The 21,677-nt window shown below is 50.6% G+C and overlaps 1 protein-coding gene across 5 annotated transcripts in view; it reads right to left on the reverse strand.

The window, feature by feature from the left end:
• The window catches only part of BOC (BOC cell adhesion associated, oncogene regulated), an 89,049-nt gene that overhangs the window by 15,068 nt on the left and 52,304 nt on the right, over positions 1-21,677 (reverse strand). For all 5 annotated transcript variants that reach the window (XM_015875561.2, XM_015875551.2, XM_015875570.2 and 2 more), the window contains exons 2-3: positions 4,131-4,304; positions 3,434-3,712 (exon numbers count right to left, since the gene is read on the reverse strand). In XM_015875561.2, coding sequence (XP_015731047.1) covers positions 3,434-3,712; positions 4,131-4,215 — 364 coding nt within the window. In that variant the 5' untranslated portion in view covers positions 4,216-4,304. The remainder of the gene's footprint in view (positions 1-3,433; positions 3,713-4,130; positions 4,305-21,677) is intronic.

Here is a 21,677-nt window from a genome sequence, read left to right on the forward strand (position 1 = left end):
ACAGAAATGGAAAGAGGTAGAGAAGAGGCGAGAGCCCAGTGTCTGCCTGCACACATCACACATACTTCCCTGATCAACAAAATATAAACGAGCATCAGGAAAATTAATGTGCGCCTTGGTGGTCTGGATTCATCACAGCCAAATTAAGATTGTGGAGCCAAGGCATAGGCTCCAGCAACTCTGGCAGGGATCTGCACATACACACACGTATGCACACGCGCCAGCCCCAGCAAGCAGCCCCACAGCCCCACCAAGAGCTCTGTCCCCATGTGGGGACCCCTGGGGTGGCCTGGTGGAGGATGGCAGCAGGGGGGTCCTTCCCACGCAGCCCCCCGGCAGCTCACACAGCTGCGGATGCCCCTCAGAGGGGACCGGGACACGTGGCTCTGTCTCCCTTGGGCCGCTTGCAGAAAGGACAAAGAAATGGGGCCACAGGGCCCAATAGATGCGGAGGGAGAATTAGGCAAAAGACTGAGAGATTTTCCAATGTGTGAGCATAAAAGCTTCCTGCCAGACTACTGCCCTGAATTCCTGCTCCCTCACAGGGAATGAACCAAGCTACCTGCCAGTGGGATGTGCCTCCAGGTGGTCACAGCTCCCAGCTGGTTCCCCCTCTACCACACGCATCATGGCAGGGCCACCTGAGGGGACAGCGGCTTCACCCCGAGGGCTTCATGCAAGCAGGAGAAACTGCTTCTCCTTTCCATGGCTGCAAATTCCAGCTGTGCCGGGATAACACGATTTATTATTATTGTTATTTTCTTTTTGCGTGTGGCAGGGAGTGCAAGCAAAGGCCACTCCTTGTGTCCATCTGCAGCCCGTGAGGAGGCGCGAGGAGGGTCAACCCCACAGCTGCCCAGCCGCTGTCATCAGGAGTGAAACCAGCTGAATCCCGGGGCGGGGGGCCAAACAGCAGGATGGGCGAGACGGATTGGATTAAATGAATGGGAGGCCATAAATAACTCTGAGAAGGAGCAGCAGTAAATAGAAAGCAGGCTCTCAAGGTGCAAGTCCTCTCACTGCCCTCTGGGCAAACCCACGCTGCCCTCCAGCCTCTGGCATCCTGAAGCCCTGCTCTCCCTCAGCTCCCCAGATGTCTCATAGCCCTCATGTCAGCCCTCCAGAGGCTCATGGAGCCCCACCTGTGTTTTCCTTCTCTCACCTTCTCACACCACTTCTGCCCCCAGGGCCGGACCCCCTGAGCCAGCTCAGCAAATGCTTTTCCAACCTGCAAGAGGCCTCTTCCCTACCAGCGCCTCTGGGGAGCTGTGATCAGGGAGGCCGAGGCAAAGGAAAATGAATGGGGCCAGTTTCAGCAAGCAGCTGCAAACTCCTCAGGGACCCCCAGCCCGACCCCGTGCAGGGTCGTTGCCCATGAGTGCTGCATCTTGGCTTTCCCCACGTGTGAGCCTCCCCACTGCGTCCCCAGGGTGTACAGGCGCTCCTCTCATCCCTGCCTGCTGGGTGGTGCTCTGGGGATACACTACAGCAGGTGCTTCCCTTTGCTTCACTCCTGATTATTTTTTCGGTTTTAAATGTCACAGCTATCGATTGCAGGATAGCTGCTGAGCTGAACACATGGATTTTTCCATGAATTCTGTGAATTGCTTGGCTTTTACTACCTTTGGCTGCCTGCTCTGCCAGCCAAGCACTTCAGCATGCTTGTCCCTGTGAGTTACCCCTCGGATCCAAGGAGACCCTGCAGAACTGGGCATGCAGAGCTTGGAACACTCTAGGGTACTTCCTCCAAAGGAGGAAAAAAAGGAGTGCAATAAGCCAAAAGGTTGGCCTGAAGATGTTACCTGAACTCCTTGAAATCTAGCAGGAGACTTTTTCCAGTGTCTTCAGAACTGCTTCCAAATTAAACCTAAGCCATAATCTCGAAAATACATTCTTTCCCTCCTGCTTCTTTCATATTCACATTCCAATTTCACTCTTCCATCTCTGAAAGTAATTTCTGGATGAGGCTGAGACTTTCTGAGGGTTCCTTTCAGCCGAGCAGGTGATGGGAAGAAGCCCAAAGGACCAGTGGCAATGCCCATCTGCCAGGTCCTCCCCACAGACCCTGGTCTCCCTCAGACCAGCTCACAGCAAGGACCTATAGGTGAGGTCTGGAGCAGGCATGACAGCCTGTGGTGCATGTGCTACCACAGCCATCCAACTCAGTCCCACCACAAATTGGTGCCCCCTCTTATTTTAAACTACTGCAAAGCCACTGATGTGAGCAGGTTCTGTCTCCATGAACATGAGCTTGGTTATCTGCACCCCCTCAGAAGCCTTCTCTCCTACACCTCCAGCCCCATGTCTTTCCTGGTGCTGCCTGCCCTCTCTTCACCCACAGACTTCCAAGCCTTCCCCAATCAAGGCTGCCATGGTGCATGGGACATGGCCTATTTGCCTAGGAAGACAGGAGATCCACAGTGCCTAGCACAAAGCCCCTCTGCTGCTGTAGGACCTATCTGCTGTTCACCACTGATGCCAGACCCAAGGAGGTGTGTCAAACAGACACGATTTCCTTTAGAAGACAGAGCTGCTGACAGTGGGCTGGAGTGAAGAGAAGAAGAGAAAAGGAAAGCAGCCTAAGAATGAAATGATCAAGCTGAGGAGTTGTGCACACCCAGCTCTCCTAAATGCAAACCATGTCCAAGGTAATCCCATCCACCTCTCCCTCCTCTCCTTCCCTCTATCAGGCCACCAGTGCACACAACGCCCTTTCTGCTCTGGAATGTGTTCTCCGAAACTTAATCTCTGCGCAGAGCTCAGGCCAAATCCCCCAACATATTCAGCCCCGTGACAATCCCCTCCCACCCCACTTTGGAGCGCAGCAACTCTCCTTCACCTCCTCCTCCCACTCAGCCTGGCCTAAACATTTCACTTCTGATTAATGTATCAGTGACAAGCCAATAGCTCTTGGCTTTAAAGCCAAACCAGCCCCTACTTTGCACAAACATCTTCACTTCTGCACTTTCTTAAGGCTTAGCCCCAAGCTCCCCCTGTGCCAGGAAGATGAAGCAGTGCTGTCAGTGCTAAAGGATGGAGGTCTCCGTAGCAAGGACCCAATCCACCAAACACTGCACAGGACTCAGAGGATCAGACTCTCTGGTGCCCAAACAAGGGTGGCCCCAAACACGGAACAGTGGTGAGGACCACGTCAGAAATCCTTAAGCTCAGAAGAAAGGTGGTTCACAGTGACCAGGCCACTGTAACCTTGCAAGGAGAGGAAAAAGCCATGGGAAGGAGGAGATGGCAAAAGTTCGGTGATCAACAGCAACAGGTACTTTCTGGAAAGCATAGGTTATGGCTGGGCCATGACACGACAGCCAGTCCATGGTCTGAAGTGCAACGAAACGGAGTGAACAAGTGAACTTAGATGAGCCTCTCCAGATGGGTGAATGGAGGCCTGAGTAATGCACAGGATGGCAGAGTTACTCACTAGCTAAGGTGACCACTGCAGGGACACTGGCAATGACTCCTTCGGGCACACGAGCAATGCACTGGTATCGCCCCACGGTTCTGTTGTTGAGAGCTGTGATAATGAGTTTCCCTTGCTCAATGTGGATCCCCAGCACCTCGTCTGATCCATCCAGCTCCTTTCCATTCAGTCTCCAGGTAAGGTTCACTCTTGGGGGGTCCACAATACACCCCAGGCTGACTGGGCCCCCAGGCTTCTGGACGGTGGAGGCAGGCTGCACAGTGACTTGCAGAGATTCACCTACACAGAGAAGAAGAAAGGGAAAGAAGAAAGCCCCGTGAGTCTCAGCAAAAGAAAAGACAGAGGAAAAAAATTGCCAAACTGCTGTACTTGACATTCCCCATCGTTTCTATTTGTGCCTCATGCCCCCCTTGGCACCATACACACACCCTAATCCTTGGAGACATTGATCAGCTCCATTTCTTCGTGGCATCACCAAGCAGTAATGTCCAGCTCCACCTGTAACCTCATCTCTTAACAAGTGTCATCCTGCCAGGGATGCTCGCCCCCTTCAGAATGTAATTGGACATTGCAGCATATCCCATATGCACATGGGAGAAGCCAAGCCTCTTCAGAAAGAAGTGAGATCTTGGGAGCTCAGTTTGCCTCAAGACAAAGCATAAACAGAATGGAACAAACAGATAAAACAGAAACTCACTCAGTTTGGCAAAGCAGCTGGTGGCTGCGAGGAGGAGGCAAAGGATGGCGGACATGGGTCTCTTCTTTCCACGTGTCATTGCCATCCCATGCAGTGTCTCCTGGGGCAGAGGCGCCCAGAGAAGGGTCCCATAAGCTGCCACAGGGGATGTAGTAGAGATGTGGCAGCAGCTTCCTGCAAATGACAAGAGAGACAGTGGCATGAAACTCTCAGACTTCCCTCTGTTTTTCAGCTCTGCCTGGCTTCTTTCTCAGTACTTCTAAGCTTCCAGGGATTCACCAAGCCCATGGCCTGAGCAGGCTGCAGACATTGATACAAGGTGTGCCACACTAATTTAGCATCACACAAGAGGGTGGTGACGCACTGGAACAGGTTGCCCAAGGAGGTTGTGGATGCCCCATCCCTGCAGGCATTCAAGGCCAGGCTGGATGTGGCTCTGGGCAGCCTGGTCTGGCAATTGGTGACCCTGCATATAGCAGGGGGTTGAAACTAGATGGTCATTGTGGTCCTTTTCAACCCAGGCCATGCTATGATTCTATGATCACACGGTTTTATTCTAAACTAAGAAATCCAACACATAGAAAGAGTTCAGATTAACCAGTTGGCCTAAAACACACAGTCTATTTTGAGTTTAACAACCCAGTCTGGAAGAAGCACTAGGTTCATCTTTGAAGGCAAAACCAATCTTCAGAACTTGAAGCCCAAAGCCACCCATCACAGATCAGATTTCTGAGAGGAGTTGCACATTGCAGGAGCTGTTAAGGAGAGATTGCCACGAATGAATGCCAAAGCAGACTAGGGGGATTAAGGAGCTAAGTGCACACACACCTCAGATGTCAGACTGCAGTCAGTCTGAATTAAAGGCTAAGGGCTAAAGTTGAAGAAAGATTTCCCCCCACAGACATCGTAAAATGGCGACAGGATTCTGAGCACCCTCCAGCTGTGGCACCAAGATGATGTCCTGTGTGTCCCTAAGGAGTTTCAGAATTGTTCCTTCTACATTGGAAGAGGAGATGAGAGACCAGGCTGACTACAGCAGCTGGCCCAAACTGCAACTGTCACATTGCCTGCTCCCCCTGCAGACACACATGCCCATTACCTGCAGTTACCATCCTCAAGAGCACGTGCAGAGCAGCGTTTCCTATTTTCACCATGGTCAATGTTTGAGCCATAAGGAGTTTGAACTCATCCTTTCATCCCCACCTCAGTCAAAAAGAAGGGTCAAATCCTTTCAAGTACAACCTCTAGAGGTAGAACTCCTGAAGCACAAACTCCCAGAAACTCCTGCTGAGATGCTCAGGGAGTCATTCAAGGTAAGCTCCATTTGCTGGCACACAACTCCTGAACTCGGGGAGCTCTCACCAAGCCACTTTGCTGGTGGTTCCTAAAGGAAGCAAAGCCAAGCAAACCAGCCTGCAGCTGAAGCTTTGGGATCAGCTGAAGTCATATTGCAGCTACCGTAGCCCACAGCTCAGTTACCACTGTGGGTAACCACCACCACCAAAGCGATAACACAACTTCCTTCCCATGTGCCTCAGCCTTCCCAGCATCATTTTCTTCCCCCAAAGAGGGTAGAAAGCCTCAACAATTTGTCTTTGAGGAGTTTCCCCCATTAAGCAGCACACGCTGTGGTATGAGATCCTTTAGCTGTCATCTTGGAGAGCATCTGAGTCATTCAAGTTAAGTTCTCCACCTAAGATAGCCACCAAAGAACCCTTAGTTACACCACAGCTGTCTCAGCCAAGCTACCACTGACCAGGCCTAACATGAACATGCACTGCTGTTCCACCTTAGCCTAGAAAAGGCTTAAAAACTGGGTTTCTACTTCACTCTACAAGGTATTATGGAGATTGAAAGTCTTCCACCAAACCAGAAGAACATTTTTGGGATAGACCTTAAGCCCTGCTCCTCAGTGCTGGAAGCCTACAACGCAAAGCTGACTCACTTGCCGTATCTGGACGAGTTTGGCAGCAGGATGGAAAAATGTTGGACAGGAAAGAGTTGCTCCTTGGAGTCCATGCTGAGGGTGGGGGAAGGTAAAGAGGTTCCCAACCAGACCTCCCAGCAGCAATGCACTGCTCAGAGCCTCTGGCCAGAGAGAGAAAGCCAAAGGCCTAATGGACCCTACATGAGCAAGGACCACCCATGCACATGGACGCCATGACCGGACTGGCTGTCCCCAGTCTGTAGAAAGAAGAAGGGCAATAGGTGGGGGGAGAGAAAAAAAAGGGAGATCACAAAATTTGGCCAAAGTGCCAGGCAGATTAAATAGTATTCAACGGAGGCCGAGGAGAGAAGGTGTGTTGCGACAAGTGTATGGTACCTCCCCAAACCTCCAGGCAGAACATGAGCTCTAAATAGGGACATGTGGCCATTTCTTTCACAGCTGAGTGAAGTACAAAAAGTAAATGGCCGGCATAAAAATAATGAGGAAAATGAATGAAAACATCAATTCCAAAAGGACTATTAGGATCCGGGGCCAGATTTCGAAATTCTCAGCTTCCACAATTGAAGCCAGATTTTCAAAAGCATTCAGTTCTTGACATGCTGAGCTCTCCTGAATAGGCAACCAACTTATTTCGACGCCTAAATGGGAGCTGACCTCTTTTGAAAGCGCTGCCCTTAAGCAGCCTGCAGTAGTGCAGAGCAAGGCACTTTATTAACCGGGCAGCTTGCGAGCTGCCGGCAGCCCCGCGCACGCCGGGAGTGGCGAGGAGCTGAGGTGGCCCCCATTTGCTGGCACTTCTGTGGTCACTCACACCTCCCACCTCTGCTTAACTGGGTAAAGAAAGGGTTAAAGGTGCTGGAAGGGTTTCGCTGGGGAAGGGGGGGAATTATTTACTTATTTATTTTTAATTCTTTCCTGTCAGGTTAAAATAACAGTTTCCTGTCAGGGGAGTGAAGGCTCGAAGCCTCTTTCAGACGGCCCAGTAAATCAAAGGAGGGGGCCATTAGGAGAGCAAAATTAACGAGAGCTTTGTCAGATTGGGGGGTGTAAAATCTGTCGGCTTCGCTTCCCGCCCCACACCAAAGGCCCCAGAGGAGGGAAGGGAAAGGCAAGAGTTGAGGCCTTGAGAGGGGAGAAAGGCACACGGGGGTGGGGGGGTGAAGGGGGGAAAGGCTGCAGAGGAAAAGGGACCTGAATTAGACACAGGCAGCGAGAGAGGTGTCTGCTGATTAGAACTGAAGGTTTTACTGAGGAAATGCTGCCCACAGCCCCGAACCCCCTCCTGCTTAACAAGGGCCGGGCCGGCAGCCCTCATTACAGCCACACCACCCGTGATTTACAAGGCCCCAAATGGAAAACAGGCCCAGCCCGCTGCCCAGCTCCACTAGCAGGCAGCAAGGGCTGAGGGAATGCAGGCGGGGAAAGCAGTGACACCGCAGGCCGGGGGGGACGCCTGCGGGGCTGGGGCCAGATGGGGACGTGCGGGTGATGCCGGGAGATGGCCGCAGCTGCTTCCAGCAGCAGGTCAGGCTGGGACAGCGGAGCTCCCAGCTCGCTGCTTGGGCTTTGGGACTGCTGCTCTTCAGAACAGGCACCTTCCACTGTATAGCATGCTAGCATTGCTTGTGATCATTAGGTTTTAATACGAGACAAGGGTTTTTAAAGCTGTTCCGTAGAGGTTAAAGCACTGAAAAGGAAGACTCAAAAGGAAGGAGGGCCACTGTATCCATTTGCTTCAGAAAAGACAAGGCCTAAGAGTGAGCAGAGGAAGCCCACCTAGAGCAAGGGCACGAAGCGAAGCAGGGCTGGGACCCCCACGCACTGACCACACCACCTCACGCCACTGCACTGCACTGGCTGCTGCGTGAAGGGATCTGGGAGGGATGTGTGGCAGGAGATACGTTAACTACTGTGAGGATCCCCTCGGCCATCCCCACACCAGGCCTAGCAGGCCAGCCTCGCTGCCCCTCGACGTGCCCTAAAGATGGTGCAGGCTTGGAGAAGGCCAAACTCCCAGAGAGCAGGAGAACCAAGCCACGGCCTTTCTTCACCATCACGCTCCCTCTATGCCCCGACACTTAATTTCCCTCCTCTCCCCCGGCCCCCCCTCTATTCTGAGTAAATTCAATTTGACAACCCTGCTAATTGGATAAACGCTGCTCCCTGCTCTCCTTTAAGGCCGCCCGCTTTTCTCTGCTCGTTTTCCGAGGGCGATTGTGGCTGTTCTTTAACACGAATTCCATCTGCTTTATTTCTCCTCTGCCCATTCACGGCCCCTCTTGCATATGTATGAGGGGCTGCCCCCCCCCCCTCCCCAGCTCCCTCCCCCGGCTCCCCCACCCGTCTCCCTGCCCTCTCCCATTGCCCGGGACAATAACCCCCCAAATGCCCCCTTCTCCCACCCCGGCCCCTTTTTTCGCTTTAGATAAACACAGGCAGTGTCAAGTGTGAGGAGTGGGGGGGGGAATGGGGTTCAACTGCCAGTCAAGCCCCGGGCCCTCAATGAAGCCCGGAGGCCCATCCTAATCTGCTGCATGCTTGCCATATGGGAGCTGTGTTGCCCTGGGAAACACTAACAGGCAGAACGGAGCTTAATAGAGTCCATATTCATTGTAATGCAGTGAAATGGCTCGAGGGACTATTGCCCCTTGGGTCTGTTTTCATTCTTCTGCTCCCCCTCTTTCTTCTCTCCCCCTCTCCCTTTTCCTCCCCTCCCCACCCCACACCCCCTTTCCCTTTCTTCCTTTCAAAAAGCCCCTTCCCTGGAGAGCTCTAATCTGGAGAGGCTGGGGGCTCCCGGAGGGACGGCCCGGCCAGGGGGAAGGGGCTGGGGTTGGGGAAGAGACGCGGGCAAAGCAGCTGGCAGGATGCTGAGCTCCCACTCAGGGGGCAGGCGGTGGGCAGCCAGCCCTGCTGGCACGGGTTGCGGACCCTGGTGCCTCCGGCCTGGCTGGCAAAACACGGCACCAGCAACACAACCCTGGGCGCAGATGGAGCGTGCTGAGCAGCCTCTTCAGAGACAAAGTGTGCCCAGCAAACAGATGTTGTTGCTGCAGCATGCTGGCTGTTGTGCTGGGGAAGGCCGCCCCTTGTGGGGTGCCCTGCTGAAAACCCGCAGCTGAAGCATCTTTGTGGCAGGGGCACAACAGAGAAAGCAGGACAAGGATAAGCTGTGAGCACAGGTGTGACATGCTAACCCTTAGAAGCTGGAATTTAAGGCAGCACACCACTTGTCTGTCAGCCTCAATGCCCTATGCACACCTTACAACAACAATATCCACTTCACCACATCACCATTACAGCCAGAGACCACTGTCAGGGCAGGCTCAGCTGCTGCACAAAACAGGGCAAACCTCATCCCAAGCACTAGGTACTTCAAACAACAGGCCAGGATCACTTCTTTAATTAGGATGTTTGATGCAACGGATACCAAAATACACACATCTACATTTTGTCCTATTTGTTGAGGCTGAGCAGCGTATTTGCCTGCCCATAGCCCTCTGCTCAGACATGCCCTACCACGCTCCTGGCTGCACCTCCATAGAGACAGCACTGCACAGGGTGGCTGACGTGGTCTTCAGGGCTGCAAGAGCAACCCTGAGCAGGACACCAGGCCCCCACTGTCCCCTTCCACCGCCAACCATGGAGAGTAGAGCACTGCAAGGGACAGCAGCACCCACCGGGAGCCGTCATCACGCCGGCACAGATGTGCCTGTGGCTAGTTTACACTAGTCAGGGCGCTGCTTTTGTTTTCCCATTCTCATCCTCCCAAACGAAAAAAAGAAAAAAAACAACACACCAAAAAGCAACAGAACTCAAGAGTCTGAGGTTGAGGCTTTAATTGCTGCTTGGGTTAGGGAGAGGTCAGCGGAGAGGCAGGCCCAGCTGAAACAGGGAAATAACCACTGGGAGAAGCGCTGAGAGACGCCAAAGGGAAGCGGGGATGGAGGTGGCTGAAGCACAGGGCAGGAAAACTGAACGGAGCTGAGCAACTCAAGGGCAATGGCTTGGGGAGATCCAGGTAGGGAAACTGCTGTGCTCAGATCACAGCCAGCTGCTTCTGCGTGTGCTTAAACATGAACCTCCTTCCCAACTCCACATTTCTAAAACAAATTCTTTGTCTAGAAACAATAGAAAAATCTTCAGCGTGTCAAATTAGGTACAGTAATAGAGTGAGAAAACAAACAGAACCCCCAAACCAGAAAAGCCCGCGGAAACCGCCAGTGACAAACTGTGACGCTTGTTCCTTGGGGCGAGTGGCAATGGGAAGATCTGATGGAGCAGAGAGAACCCTCAGAGGATATCCTGGCTTTGGAGCCTGCGCTCAGGGTGTAGCTGGGGAACAAGGGCACCTACAACAGCTGCAGTGTTAACAGCGAAAAACGGACTGAGCTTATGTGAAACACATGTCGGAACTACCTGCTAAAATACTGCATCCAGAAGGTCATAGCAGGGGATTTGATCCGGCCGCCTCCAAAACCAGTGTGATCTTTGCCATGACTTCAATGGGAGCAGGCCCAGAAATTGCATTAACAAGTGCAAGGCTCGTTTAACACAGTTGACATCAAAATCCAGAAGAGCATACAAAAGAGACAGGACAAAGTACTCGCCAGTACCGTCAATACAAAGTTTAATCCCCAGATGGCTGGCTTTAGAGGCATCCCCATCACCACCATAAAGAAAAACTGCCTTCTCGCTTGCACTCCTTTCAGCAGTGACTTGTTGCTGGGATGCAAAAGAGCACAAGCCCATTTTTCTTGGCCTTTGAAGATTGTATTTAAGAGGGTTGTTGTTTTTTTTGTGTGTGGGTTTTTTTTCACTCCTTTTTTTAAAAAAAGTTTAGGAATAAATGGGAGTTTTTACTCTCCATTGCTGTCACTTTAATACTTTTCACTACCAATAACCATGTTGGTAATTGGAGCAGGTCAGAAGCCTTTAGGACCCTCTGCTGGGACACATTTGCCCTGGAAGGCATGTCAATACTCCAAAAAACACAAGAGGAAGCTCAAGGCCAGGGGAAATAAAGGGTAGAGACGAGTGCCTGCTGAAAACACCCTGGCAGTACCAAGTGCATGGGGGGGGCACAGGGCTGCCCCAGGCCTGCCATGACTATCCCAAACCCTGTGACATGTGTCACCTGCAGCAAGGCAGCATTAAATGATGGACTGCCCCATCCCGGAGAATGAAACTGCCTCATAGCATATTAGTTTAAATTATTTTTGTTAAGGTAATATCTACACGCCTTTTGCCTCACTTCTCATCCTGGGGAATAAACACACCTTGCTGAAAATGATAGCACGCTTGAGGACAGTGACCCAAACACGGGCAGGGCCAGCACGTAGTTTCTCCATCTCCAAGATGGGATGCTCCATGACAGAAAGACAACAGGGAGGCTCACCTGCCCAGCCAGCAGCACAACGCAGGCTCACTGTCAGCCAGCTCCTCGTTCTGCATCCTTTTCCTTTCACACTTGCATTGAGAGGGCAGGCACAGCCTCCAAGCCACCTCCCCAACCCCTTCACACAATGAGCACCAGCAGCAATTCCAGCTGCAAAGTTTGCTTTCCTTGACACACAGTTTACTTTCTCCATTCCCCCGCATCCCGCCCCTGCCACTTACCCCTCACTCCAAAAAGGCGCTCTCAAACAGGCTTAAGCTTTAAACAAATAAGGGTTTGGAAAGCAGCAGCCTGCTCCCGTTTCCCTCCCCACCGCCCCTGCTCTCTCCCCCACCCCCCGCCTCCAGCTCGGAGCAAGGGCGCAAGCAGTGCTGGCAAGCGCTGCGCAGGCACAGAAAACAAACACGTGGAGCCGAGCCAGCTGTGAAGTTGGATTTGGCGCACGCTGTTTGCAAAAGAAATAAAAGCACATGGGAGAAGGGGGAAGAGGAGACGGAGCAGAGCAGAGGGAGCTGGGGGTGCCCCGGCCCCAAGGGAAGAGTGCGAGCGTCTTACAAAGGGCTGGAAAGCACACGAGTGGGTTTGGAGGGAAGGATGTTCTGCTGCAACATGTGAAAAATAAAACGTTGTTACCTCCTGGTGCTTGCAGCCCTCTCCACTCGACCTGAGGCTTTCCTATTCCCCAGGGCTCACGGTGCCAGGGGGGGGCCAGCACGGGGATCGCCAAACCAACCTTCCCCATTGCCTCGGCAGAGATTACGTGCGTGGAGAGCACGCATTCACCCTAATCCTCATCATCAGCCTTTTTTCCTGTCCCCTTCTCCACTGTCCCTTTCTGAAAGGGCTGCAGACAAAATATTCCTCCTCTTACACCCCAGCTCCCCGGGGATGCTGGTGGGGGTATTATTCTGCTCTCACCGGTATGATCCAGCCGTGGGAACGGCACTCACGAGTGTTATTAGAGAGTACCTACGGCCTTAAGGCAATGCCAGTCCCACGCCAGCTTTCCTCCACCTTTCTCTCTCTTCATCAAGTGGAAACTAAACAGAAGCCCCTGCCCTTTGCCTGGTTTGGGGTAGAATCTAACAATTTGATAGAATCTGCCCGTGGCTTCCACCAAAAGCCATAAACCCTAGAAAGGCTTACAGCTCTCCAGGAGAGACCCTGAACAGCCCTGGCTCTCAGAAGGTTCCCATCTACACTGGGGACAGCCCGGGTTGACTACTCATCCCCCACAGGCAGGTTTTCCATCAGCCTCGTCACCACAGAATCACAGAATAGCAAACCCCAGCTGTTACGAGTGGTAGGCAGATGAACAGTATGCACCAGACAGCTTTGGATTCCCAGGTGAGAGGTGCTAGACAGGTATGCAGTCTTATGATTTATACTGCTTCCTGGCAGCCCCGGGACTTTTGGATTATTAAGATCCAGATGTCAGCATCCTGGGGGTACAGCTTCAGCAAGTGAAGCAAGCAGGGAGGGGCAGGCTGATTACAACAAGAGAAGAAAACACAAATTTGCACCACACACAAAATATTGTGGTTAAGGGAGACAACATGCAAGAAGATTATTGACAAGAGAGCAGGATAACTCAACAGGGTTTGTCAGACTAAACTTTCCATACTCACAGACTTCAGGGAAATTTTTTGTCAAGCAAACATTTAAACATCCAGCTGCCAAGAACTAAGTAAACAGAGAAGGAGAAACAGCAGCGTCAACGTGCCACCATATGTAAATGCCCCATGACTGGGCACTGCAGGCTACCCAAGCCCATCAGCTGGCACTCATGAAGCCCAGAGCTGAGCTGTGTCAGTAAGACCTACCACCAAGGTTACTGAACAAGAAGCAATTCACACCTTCCAAATATCCTCACAGAGTCTGGCAGGTGTGGGTACAGCAGTTTCTGTGGGTTAGTGGATGCTTTCCTGCAGCTTGCGCATACGCATGCAACCACCTGGGCAAGTGAAATGTAGCCCAACTCCATACTGAAGGGCTTTACTATTGGTATCACACAGCCATTTTCAGTCCCCAAAGCCTGTGGTGGTCATTACCACGCTTAAGAGCCAGAGACCTACACTAAATCCAGGTCAGGGGTACTGTGGCACCCAAGCAAGCAGAGCTTGGGAATAGTATCACATAGCTGCCACAGTATCCCTGTGCTACACTCTAACACACCCGTGATGTTCCCAGGCCTCAGCAGGCAAATCAGTAGAGCACCAAGCCATGGGGATGGGCCAGCTGCAGGAAACACTGTACTAGGTGTTGCAAGGCTGCACAAAGGCTACAACCACTCTACGTGCTTTTTATTTACGTTGGCAAACACCGATGGGCGGGAGGAAAGCAAACCTTGAAGAGGCAAAGGAAATTATCTCTAAGTCATACAGAGAGTCAGCAGGATAGCAAGGAAGGGAAACATTGGTCTTCTGCCTCCCACCCAAGATCTGGTCCCTCGGTCAGTGCGTCCCACCCATGGTTCAGGAGACTGCTGAAAGGGGCATGTGGATGACTTCAGGGGTCCAGGAAAAGGGATGAAAACATGCAAGTCCAGATTAGCTGCGCACTAAATTGTGTATGTGCATCTACTACCGCCTTGGGAAGTACTGAAGAACGCACATATCAAAAAACAAAGCTGAAAATCAGCATGTGCAACCACATATGTGCTACCACATATGTGCTTCTTCTGTCTGCCTCCCTCTATTTTCCTCCATTGTATCGTGACAGGTGAAACCAGGGTGGTTATATATTCATTTGCTTCAGATCAGACCTCTCTTGGTTGATAAGAAAGAAACATGCAAGACACAAGGCACGTTTCAAGGCCAGCACTGGCTGTATCACTCTTCTGTTAGTCACTGGCAACCGTGCTGTTGTAGCCACCCTTTGGCACATCTGGGGCCAGCTGCACAAGTCAGAGACCAAAAATTTACACACAGACGCCAAAGCTGCTATGGAGAGGAAGCGTATGGTCTCCAGACCAAAGTTACTGACACCTTTGGAGCCTGAGTTTGTGGTTAAATTCAGGATGTTCAAAATGGGATTAGGAAAGCATTTTTCCCCCTAGCCGGGCAAAAGGAGTTTTGAAAGACTGGAGGGCCAGGGAGTCTGCTGGTCCCCATCTTGCATGTTTGGTGGTTGTGAATAGTGACTCTGCCTAGGACTACACTGAGGACATTTACTTATTTTATGCATTTAGCATTGGCCCTGGTCTCCAACAAATTGCCCAGCAGCACAGATCAACTGCCGCGAGTATTTGCAGCCACGAAAACACCTTAAAGTAACAAGATCTCTCCATTAACTTTCTCTTCTCTGTATTCTCGCCCTCAGCTTGCTACTGTAGAACAGCCTTGGGGCAATTAAATCAGCAGCCCACGCAACACTGTGCAATACTGGTGGCCCAAGGCAGTCACCAGGACAGCAGCACATTCCTGAGCAGGCTTTCCATCTGCCATGCCCTCCAGCAACACAAGTCCTCCTTTGGATGGAGACATCAAGGGACAAGGCACTTCCCAAACACCTTCCACATTTCAAGGCTACCTGATGGGAACAACTGCAGCAGAGTTCAGCAGCATCCCATATCACACCAGGTGCTTCTGGCAGGGCATGAAAATAGCACAGCAGTCCTGCATCCCTGTAGGGAAAATGCTGATTTTGTTTTTCAAACAGCAACCATGATGGTTCTGGATCCTTGTTGATAAACACAGGCAGATTTCTCATCACTCATTATGGTTTCCAGCAACTGGAACCCCAGGCTGCTGTTAGTACTCAGTCACAACAGTAGACTTTGTCTTGAGATCACCTGAGCCACACAGCACAACATGGCCACATTTTAGGACTACGACTCTGAAGCCTCCCTGCATGACAGAAGGAGAATGATAAAGAGTTAAAGCTGGTGTAACCTCAAAATCACTCTCTGCTTTCCAAAGCAAAAACATCTTTGGCAGGGTCCCCATCTGGGAAATGACATCCCTTCCCCCCCCTTCGCTTCCCCTTCTTTTCCCCCTGAACTCAGAACAAAGCATTACACTGCCCAACATGTTCCTCGACTGGTTTCATCTTGGTCCAAATGCTGCTTGTGTTTTAACTCTTGCCAAAAAGAAATGCCTTAAAAATAATATTAAAAAAAAAAAAAAAAAGAAAAAGGCATGTGTTGGGCAGGGAGGGAGGAAGCAGAGAGAGTAGAGGGAAGTCATTAAAATTGAATCTTGCTTTGCCACCAGTGGATGAGAAAGGAAACAGTGGGGAGAGGAGATTTTTCTCTTGTGATACATCACATCATCTGCGAGCCAAAAGCAATGGGCCCAGAGGAGACAAGACTTCTCTGCACTATCTTTCACCTGGGCTCAAAGCAACTTACTTTGCCTTTCCAGACCATTTCATGCCACCCCAGCATTATCAGAAGCATCACCTTCTTCCTCAAATTGTTTTCCTGCCAACCACCACATACATTTTTCACTGCTGTCAGCTGTAGCTCTCCTGGGTAGCAAGAAAACAGCATCCAGGGCTGATGGAGACCAAATGCTCTTCTTCCCCTTTGCTCATCCTGGGGGCCACACTTAGAGCATTCTGTCCCAGCGTGGGACCTCTTCTTGCTGTAAGGCCAAACCACCCCGAGCCATTATCAGCAGAGGGCTGGGAGAAGCACAGCCAGCCTGCCCGTGTTAGCCCTTGTGTCTTACTAAACATGGCCACAGAAAAGCCATAGGGAATCCTAGAGGAATTACAGCCTGCAGATGGCTTGTGCGTGCTCTGTGGATAAGCTGGATGGGCCAAACGAAGAGCCCCAGACAGACTCTGTCTCCCAAACAGACACCCTCCAGCCAAAAACAAAATAAAACAAAATAATCTTAAAAAATCACATCAGTTAATGAAGCATTTAAAAGCAAAACACCAGTCCAGTTTAGAGAGTCTGCAAGCGCTGAACCCAGAGACACGCAGAGGATGTTTTTTGTTCCCTCAGTACAAAAGCCTTCGGTTTCCCCTCCTCCTCATTCCCGCGTTTCCCCATCAGGGCTGTCAGAGACAGTTCAAGGCTCCCCAGCAGCAGTCAGAAACCAGGCCTTGCTGCCCTGAGGGAGCCAGGGAGGGAGAGCTGGGGAACCTCAGCAGCCAGAACCTGCTGCCCCTGGAGGGTGAACAAATGGCAGACTGAGGGATCCTATATCCCACTATTTGCTGGTGCTTCTTTCTGAGGCTTGGCTTTCTCCAGTATGACTGTGGCTAGCAGGGCTGCGATGCCCCAGGGCTTGCTCACACTACAACCAGGAGCCCACAGCAGGTTGGAGAGGGAGAGAGATTAACTCCCTTTTTAAGTATCTCATTACTGCTGTATTTTTAAACACAGCTGGCCCCAAATTTTTTTTCAGTGAAGCCATAAATAAATAAATACTTGAAGGAAAATTCCTGTGATCTGAAAACTTCACCTACTGGTCTAGCCTTTGTCAAACGGCATTCTCTCTCTGCTATGCATAAGCCTTACGTACTCCCTTTTTCACTAAGGATGAAAACCATTGAACTGTGGAAGGAAGTCTGAGATTTCACTGCCTTCACTATTAGAGATGTTACCAACCAAGCACCCTCCTGACCAGCATAGCAATCGTGTGCTTGTTCTTGTCCCATCTGTTCAGCTTCTGTTTGTCTTGCTAAAGGTGGTACTTTCCCTTAAGACCCAAAGATGCAGACACTGAAAACACATCCCCCGGTCCCATTTGCAAAATACTTCTTTTCCTGCTCCTTGTGAGGGTACTACTTGGTGCCTTGGCCTGTCTTCCTTTTGCAGATCATCCCACCTGTTATCAGCTCTCACCCCTCCATCCTTCTGAACTTGTTTCGGAGAGTAATTTGTTTCTACAGCTGTGGAAGATATTCAAAACCCCCACCTGTCACGACCTCCTGCACAAAGCAGTAAGAGCTACAACATCACCCACCGTCTCCTATTAGCAATCTGTTAAGGAAAGCAAACAGACACCCGCTTCTGAAGGAGAACAAGAGGGGAGCCAGCTTCCCTCCTCCAGCCCTTCCCCTGAGTACCAGAGGCAGACAAAACCCATATAGCAGTGTCTGTTTAAGACTTCTCTGCTATGTATAGAAGTAAATAATGTCTTGGGGACATCTGAAAACAAGGCCCCCAGCCTGAGGCTTTGCACACAGAGCACTGCTCTTGCCTTTCCATGGTATATCTCATGTGAGCAAGCTGGAGCCCATTTAAACCTTGAGAAAGATGGTTTGGAGCTCGGGGCCTCCTCACCCGAACGCTAACCCACTTTGTGTAGCCCAAAAAAGGAAACAAATTCATGACCAAATTGCTTCCAATATTTTTTTTTCCAAGCTATTGTTATGTGACTGCATTTGGAAGTCAGAGAGAAAAACAAATGCATGACTGTGGTCAGTGCCTGTTCTAGAATAGGGAGAAGAAAAAAAAACCCACAGAAAACCAACAAAATCCAATCCTTGTTTTATATGCTTAGTCACTCTTGGAGAAGATTGTATCTAATGAAGAGAGCAGGGAGAAGCGGTAACGCACTATAGCCAGCCACCAGACTATGAGGGGCTGACCATGGGGGATGCAAACAGACAGCAGCCCACCATCCACTTATGAGAGTATACAGTTCAGCACAAGAAATTCTTAAAAGTCACTGCAAACCTGGTACGTGCTCAGTTCTTTACTGGGAGAACAGAACAGCAACAGCAAGGTGACTCTTTGGGTTTTCCAAAGATCCTTATATTACCTGTCCAGCAAAGGAAAAACAAGGAACAGTTGATCCTCATATTTTACAGAGGCTCTTTTAAGACATTATTATTAGGTACTCTCCAAAATTACAATAAAAAGACATCCTCTGCCTCAAGGAATGTATCCCTAATTGCTTACAGAGACTGTCAACGCTTTCTTTGAGACGGGAAGTCTATGACTGTCCCAGAGCACCAAATACCCCTAGAAAAAACTTTCACTGTTCAGTATAACTGTAGAGCAGCTCAGTCAGTACCTACCCCAATACGATCCCCTCCAAATTATGTTAAATACAGTCAGCTGGCTATGGACCACACAGCCAGTATTAGAAGTGGAAAGAATAAGGACTTTGTCCCATCCCCTGAAGCAACTGAGAAAACTCACCTGTATGGGGGAAATCCAACCTCTGAATCATCAATATCGACCATTTATTAACTTGAGCATCTGCCACACTTTATCCTGGGACGGGTGAAGGAAAGTATTCTGGTATAGTCTCATCTCCAACATGCTTCAGGAGTTAACAGTCTCTCACGAAAGACATAAGCTATATAAGCATAAACTGTAACAATGGGCTAAAAAACAGCTTCCAGAATTCCCTCTACGAGCCTAATAGGGAAACAATGACAATTTCCCTCTGTGCTTCTCAGCTTCTCACCAGCTGAAGCCTGTCTGTTTTCCAGCCCCCCTCGCTTTGCCGATAACAAACATCTGGTAGGAGCATCTTCCCTCGTGTGAGAGGGAAACTGACCCATCACAGCATCTGGGGCTCTGTACCTCAGCAAAGCCCTGGAGAGCCTCTGCTATAAAACCCGCAGGGGAACCTCTGTCTGTTTTATCTATTGACTGCAGAAGTGCTACATGGAAAATGAGGCTTTTTTGCAGCCCCCAAGTAAGGGCCTCAGTAGTTAAGACCTTCAGAAACAGCATACAATGAGCTTGTGGTGGAGGCGATCTCCTGAAGCCTACCCCAGCTGTATCTTTCTTAGGATCTTTCTTTCAGATTTCCCAGCCCTTACCTACACCAGCTTTTACTTGTCCATCGACTCAGTATAAAGCCCTTGAAGCCCAAGGCTGCAGGCTCCCAGATGACACTGCCGTGCTGCAGCTCACTGCCACCCTCTGAGCTTTCTCACTCTACTGGTGGTACTCCCCTTGCAGATGCTGGCACCTCATTGCATGTTGCATTGTAGGCCTCACTAAGCTGCTTCTCCCACCACCCGTAAGGACACAAACCCCCCTGAGCCCACCAAATATCACGAGATCAGATACCTTGGTGGAGATCCATCTCTCTGAACCTCTGAGCCCCGATCTGCCTGACAGGGGTGAGCAGTGAAAGCAGAGAGGTGACTCTACCTTGCAGAGAGGCTGGTTTAACTCCAAAACAACCTGCAGGGAGGCTGCAGCCCTGCCTGCCTGGGCAAGGGATCCCAGAACCCGCTCCAACATGCCAGAGCCCTGCTCGCTCCAGGTCTGCTAGGGCTGGGAGCCCTGCTCCAGCAGCAGCGAGGCACTGCCAGCGGCTCCTATGTGCCCTCCCCAAAACAAGTAACGACAGGGGCCTTTGAGATTTTACTTGACAAGTCTATCTCAGCCCTGGCACAGGGACCTCAGGCAGAAGAGAGGAAATTAAAGCTAAAAATGGGGAATGAGGGAGGTGCAAGGGCCCAGCTGCAGCCCCCGTATCCTTTAGGAGGCAGCACGCACTCAAGGAACGGGCGCAGGACCCACTGTAACCCCAGTCTCCCTCCCCACTGCAGAAGTGAGAAGGATGTGAATGCTTGAAGAAGTTAATTTCACCAAGAATGAGGACAGATAGGCATTTTTTTGACACCTTCCCCTTATCCCAGCCTGCCCAATTCAGTGGGACACAAACTGTATCAGTGCCTCTTCGTGGTCCTTCATGCACAAGGAGCGAGTTGGTACCAAAAAGCACTAAAGAAAACTCTTTTATCTGTGCAGCTGTCTGGCATCTTCCACTACCCTCCTGCTCCAAAGGCACTTACTGAGCCAGTGAGAAGCCATGAGGGCCAAAATACTGCATCAGTGATCTCTCCTGTAATTAAATTACTCTTCTTACAGAGGGCAGAATGAAGCCTACTTACAAAACAGAGGAGTCCTGCTTCAAACAGGCTCTCTGCAGAGCAGGGGAGTCATCTCCTTCACCCAGCCACAAAGAGCCTTTGGCAATATGATGCCATTAAAACAACATTTCAAAGCATTCCTTCGTACAAGAAGCCTCCGACTGCAGCTGAGACTTTTGCTCACACACAGCAGGACACAGCCATGAGCAGCCCCCCAAGAGGGGTTTGCCCACAGCTCTTCACAAACACACAGGTGCCAGAGGAGAATAAATATGCATTCCCACCTGCTCCCTAAAAACTTAGCAAGTCAGACAGGAAAGTGAGGGGGGAGGCAGTCCTATCCTCTTTTGAGAGATAGTTCCTCATTTCCCCATCAAGCCAGGCTCTGCTCATGTCCCACAAGCAGCTGGTTAGTGTTTGGACACTCCTGTGCCACAACTGAAAACCAACTGACATGGAGAACTGAAGGCAGAACTGGCTCCTTCCCTTCCCCTTCAGCCACTACAGCTCTCCATAGCAGCAAGACACTACCAACACCAAGAGCCCAACGTGGGGCTACAAGAAAACATGGGGTCTGTACTAATCCCCAGTCCTCACATGCCGAGTGACCCCAAGGCATGCATGTTCTTTTTCATGCTTTACTGTCATCTCCCATCCTCCATTTGTCCGGCTGTTTTGAATGAAGATACAGGAACTGTCTCCCAGTACAGGCTAGCAGTGTCTAACATAGCTGGGTCCCAGCCTTGGTTAAACCTTTAGACCACTACAGCAATATGGGAGAGGGAAACAAAACAGAAGCTCTTCCTCAGGCCTTCACCCAGAGAGCCAACGTTAAGAAAACTCTACTTATCTTCAGTGCTCAAACTATGCAAAAACTGGGTTATACTCAAATTTTTGTGGCTGCTGAAATTTTTCCTTGTTTTCTTGGTCACTAGTTTGGGAAGTTTTTGTAAAGGTGGTTCTTTGAAGTGGCTTGAAGGTCTGAAGCTACCCCAGGGGTCAGATTATAGGGCAGAGTGCAGATGAGGCCATCAGATATCAGCGCTAAATACAACTTGCCACTTTGCTCTTGACATTGTCTTCTTCATGCTTTCTCCTCCTCCCCAAATCTGCAGTCAAGGAAATCACAAGGAAAACCCAACTGTTTATCTAGCAAGTACTTTGCTGCCTATTTTAGTGCCTTATATAAAAAGTTGACTCTAGCTTACTGAAGTCAGTAGACCTTGTGGGGCTCCACAGGTTGTATTGCATATCTGTGTACCAGGCAAGAGCAGCTAGCTCTCAATGATAAGGCTGCCTCACAGGACACAGGGCTGGCTGGTCTTCATCACATAGCTTCACATGTTAGTACTGACCTCCCTTCTCTAGCATCTTTCATCTCACCAAGCAAACACGCTGT

The sequence above is a fragment of the Coturnix japonica genome, chromosome 1 (assembly GCF_001577835.2).
Source record: "Coturnix japonica isolate 7356 chromosome 1, Coturnix japonica 2.1, whole genome shotgun sequence".
NCBI lineage: Eukaryota > Metazoa > Chordata > Aves > Galliformes > Phasianidae > Coturnix > Coturnix japonica.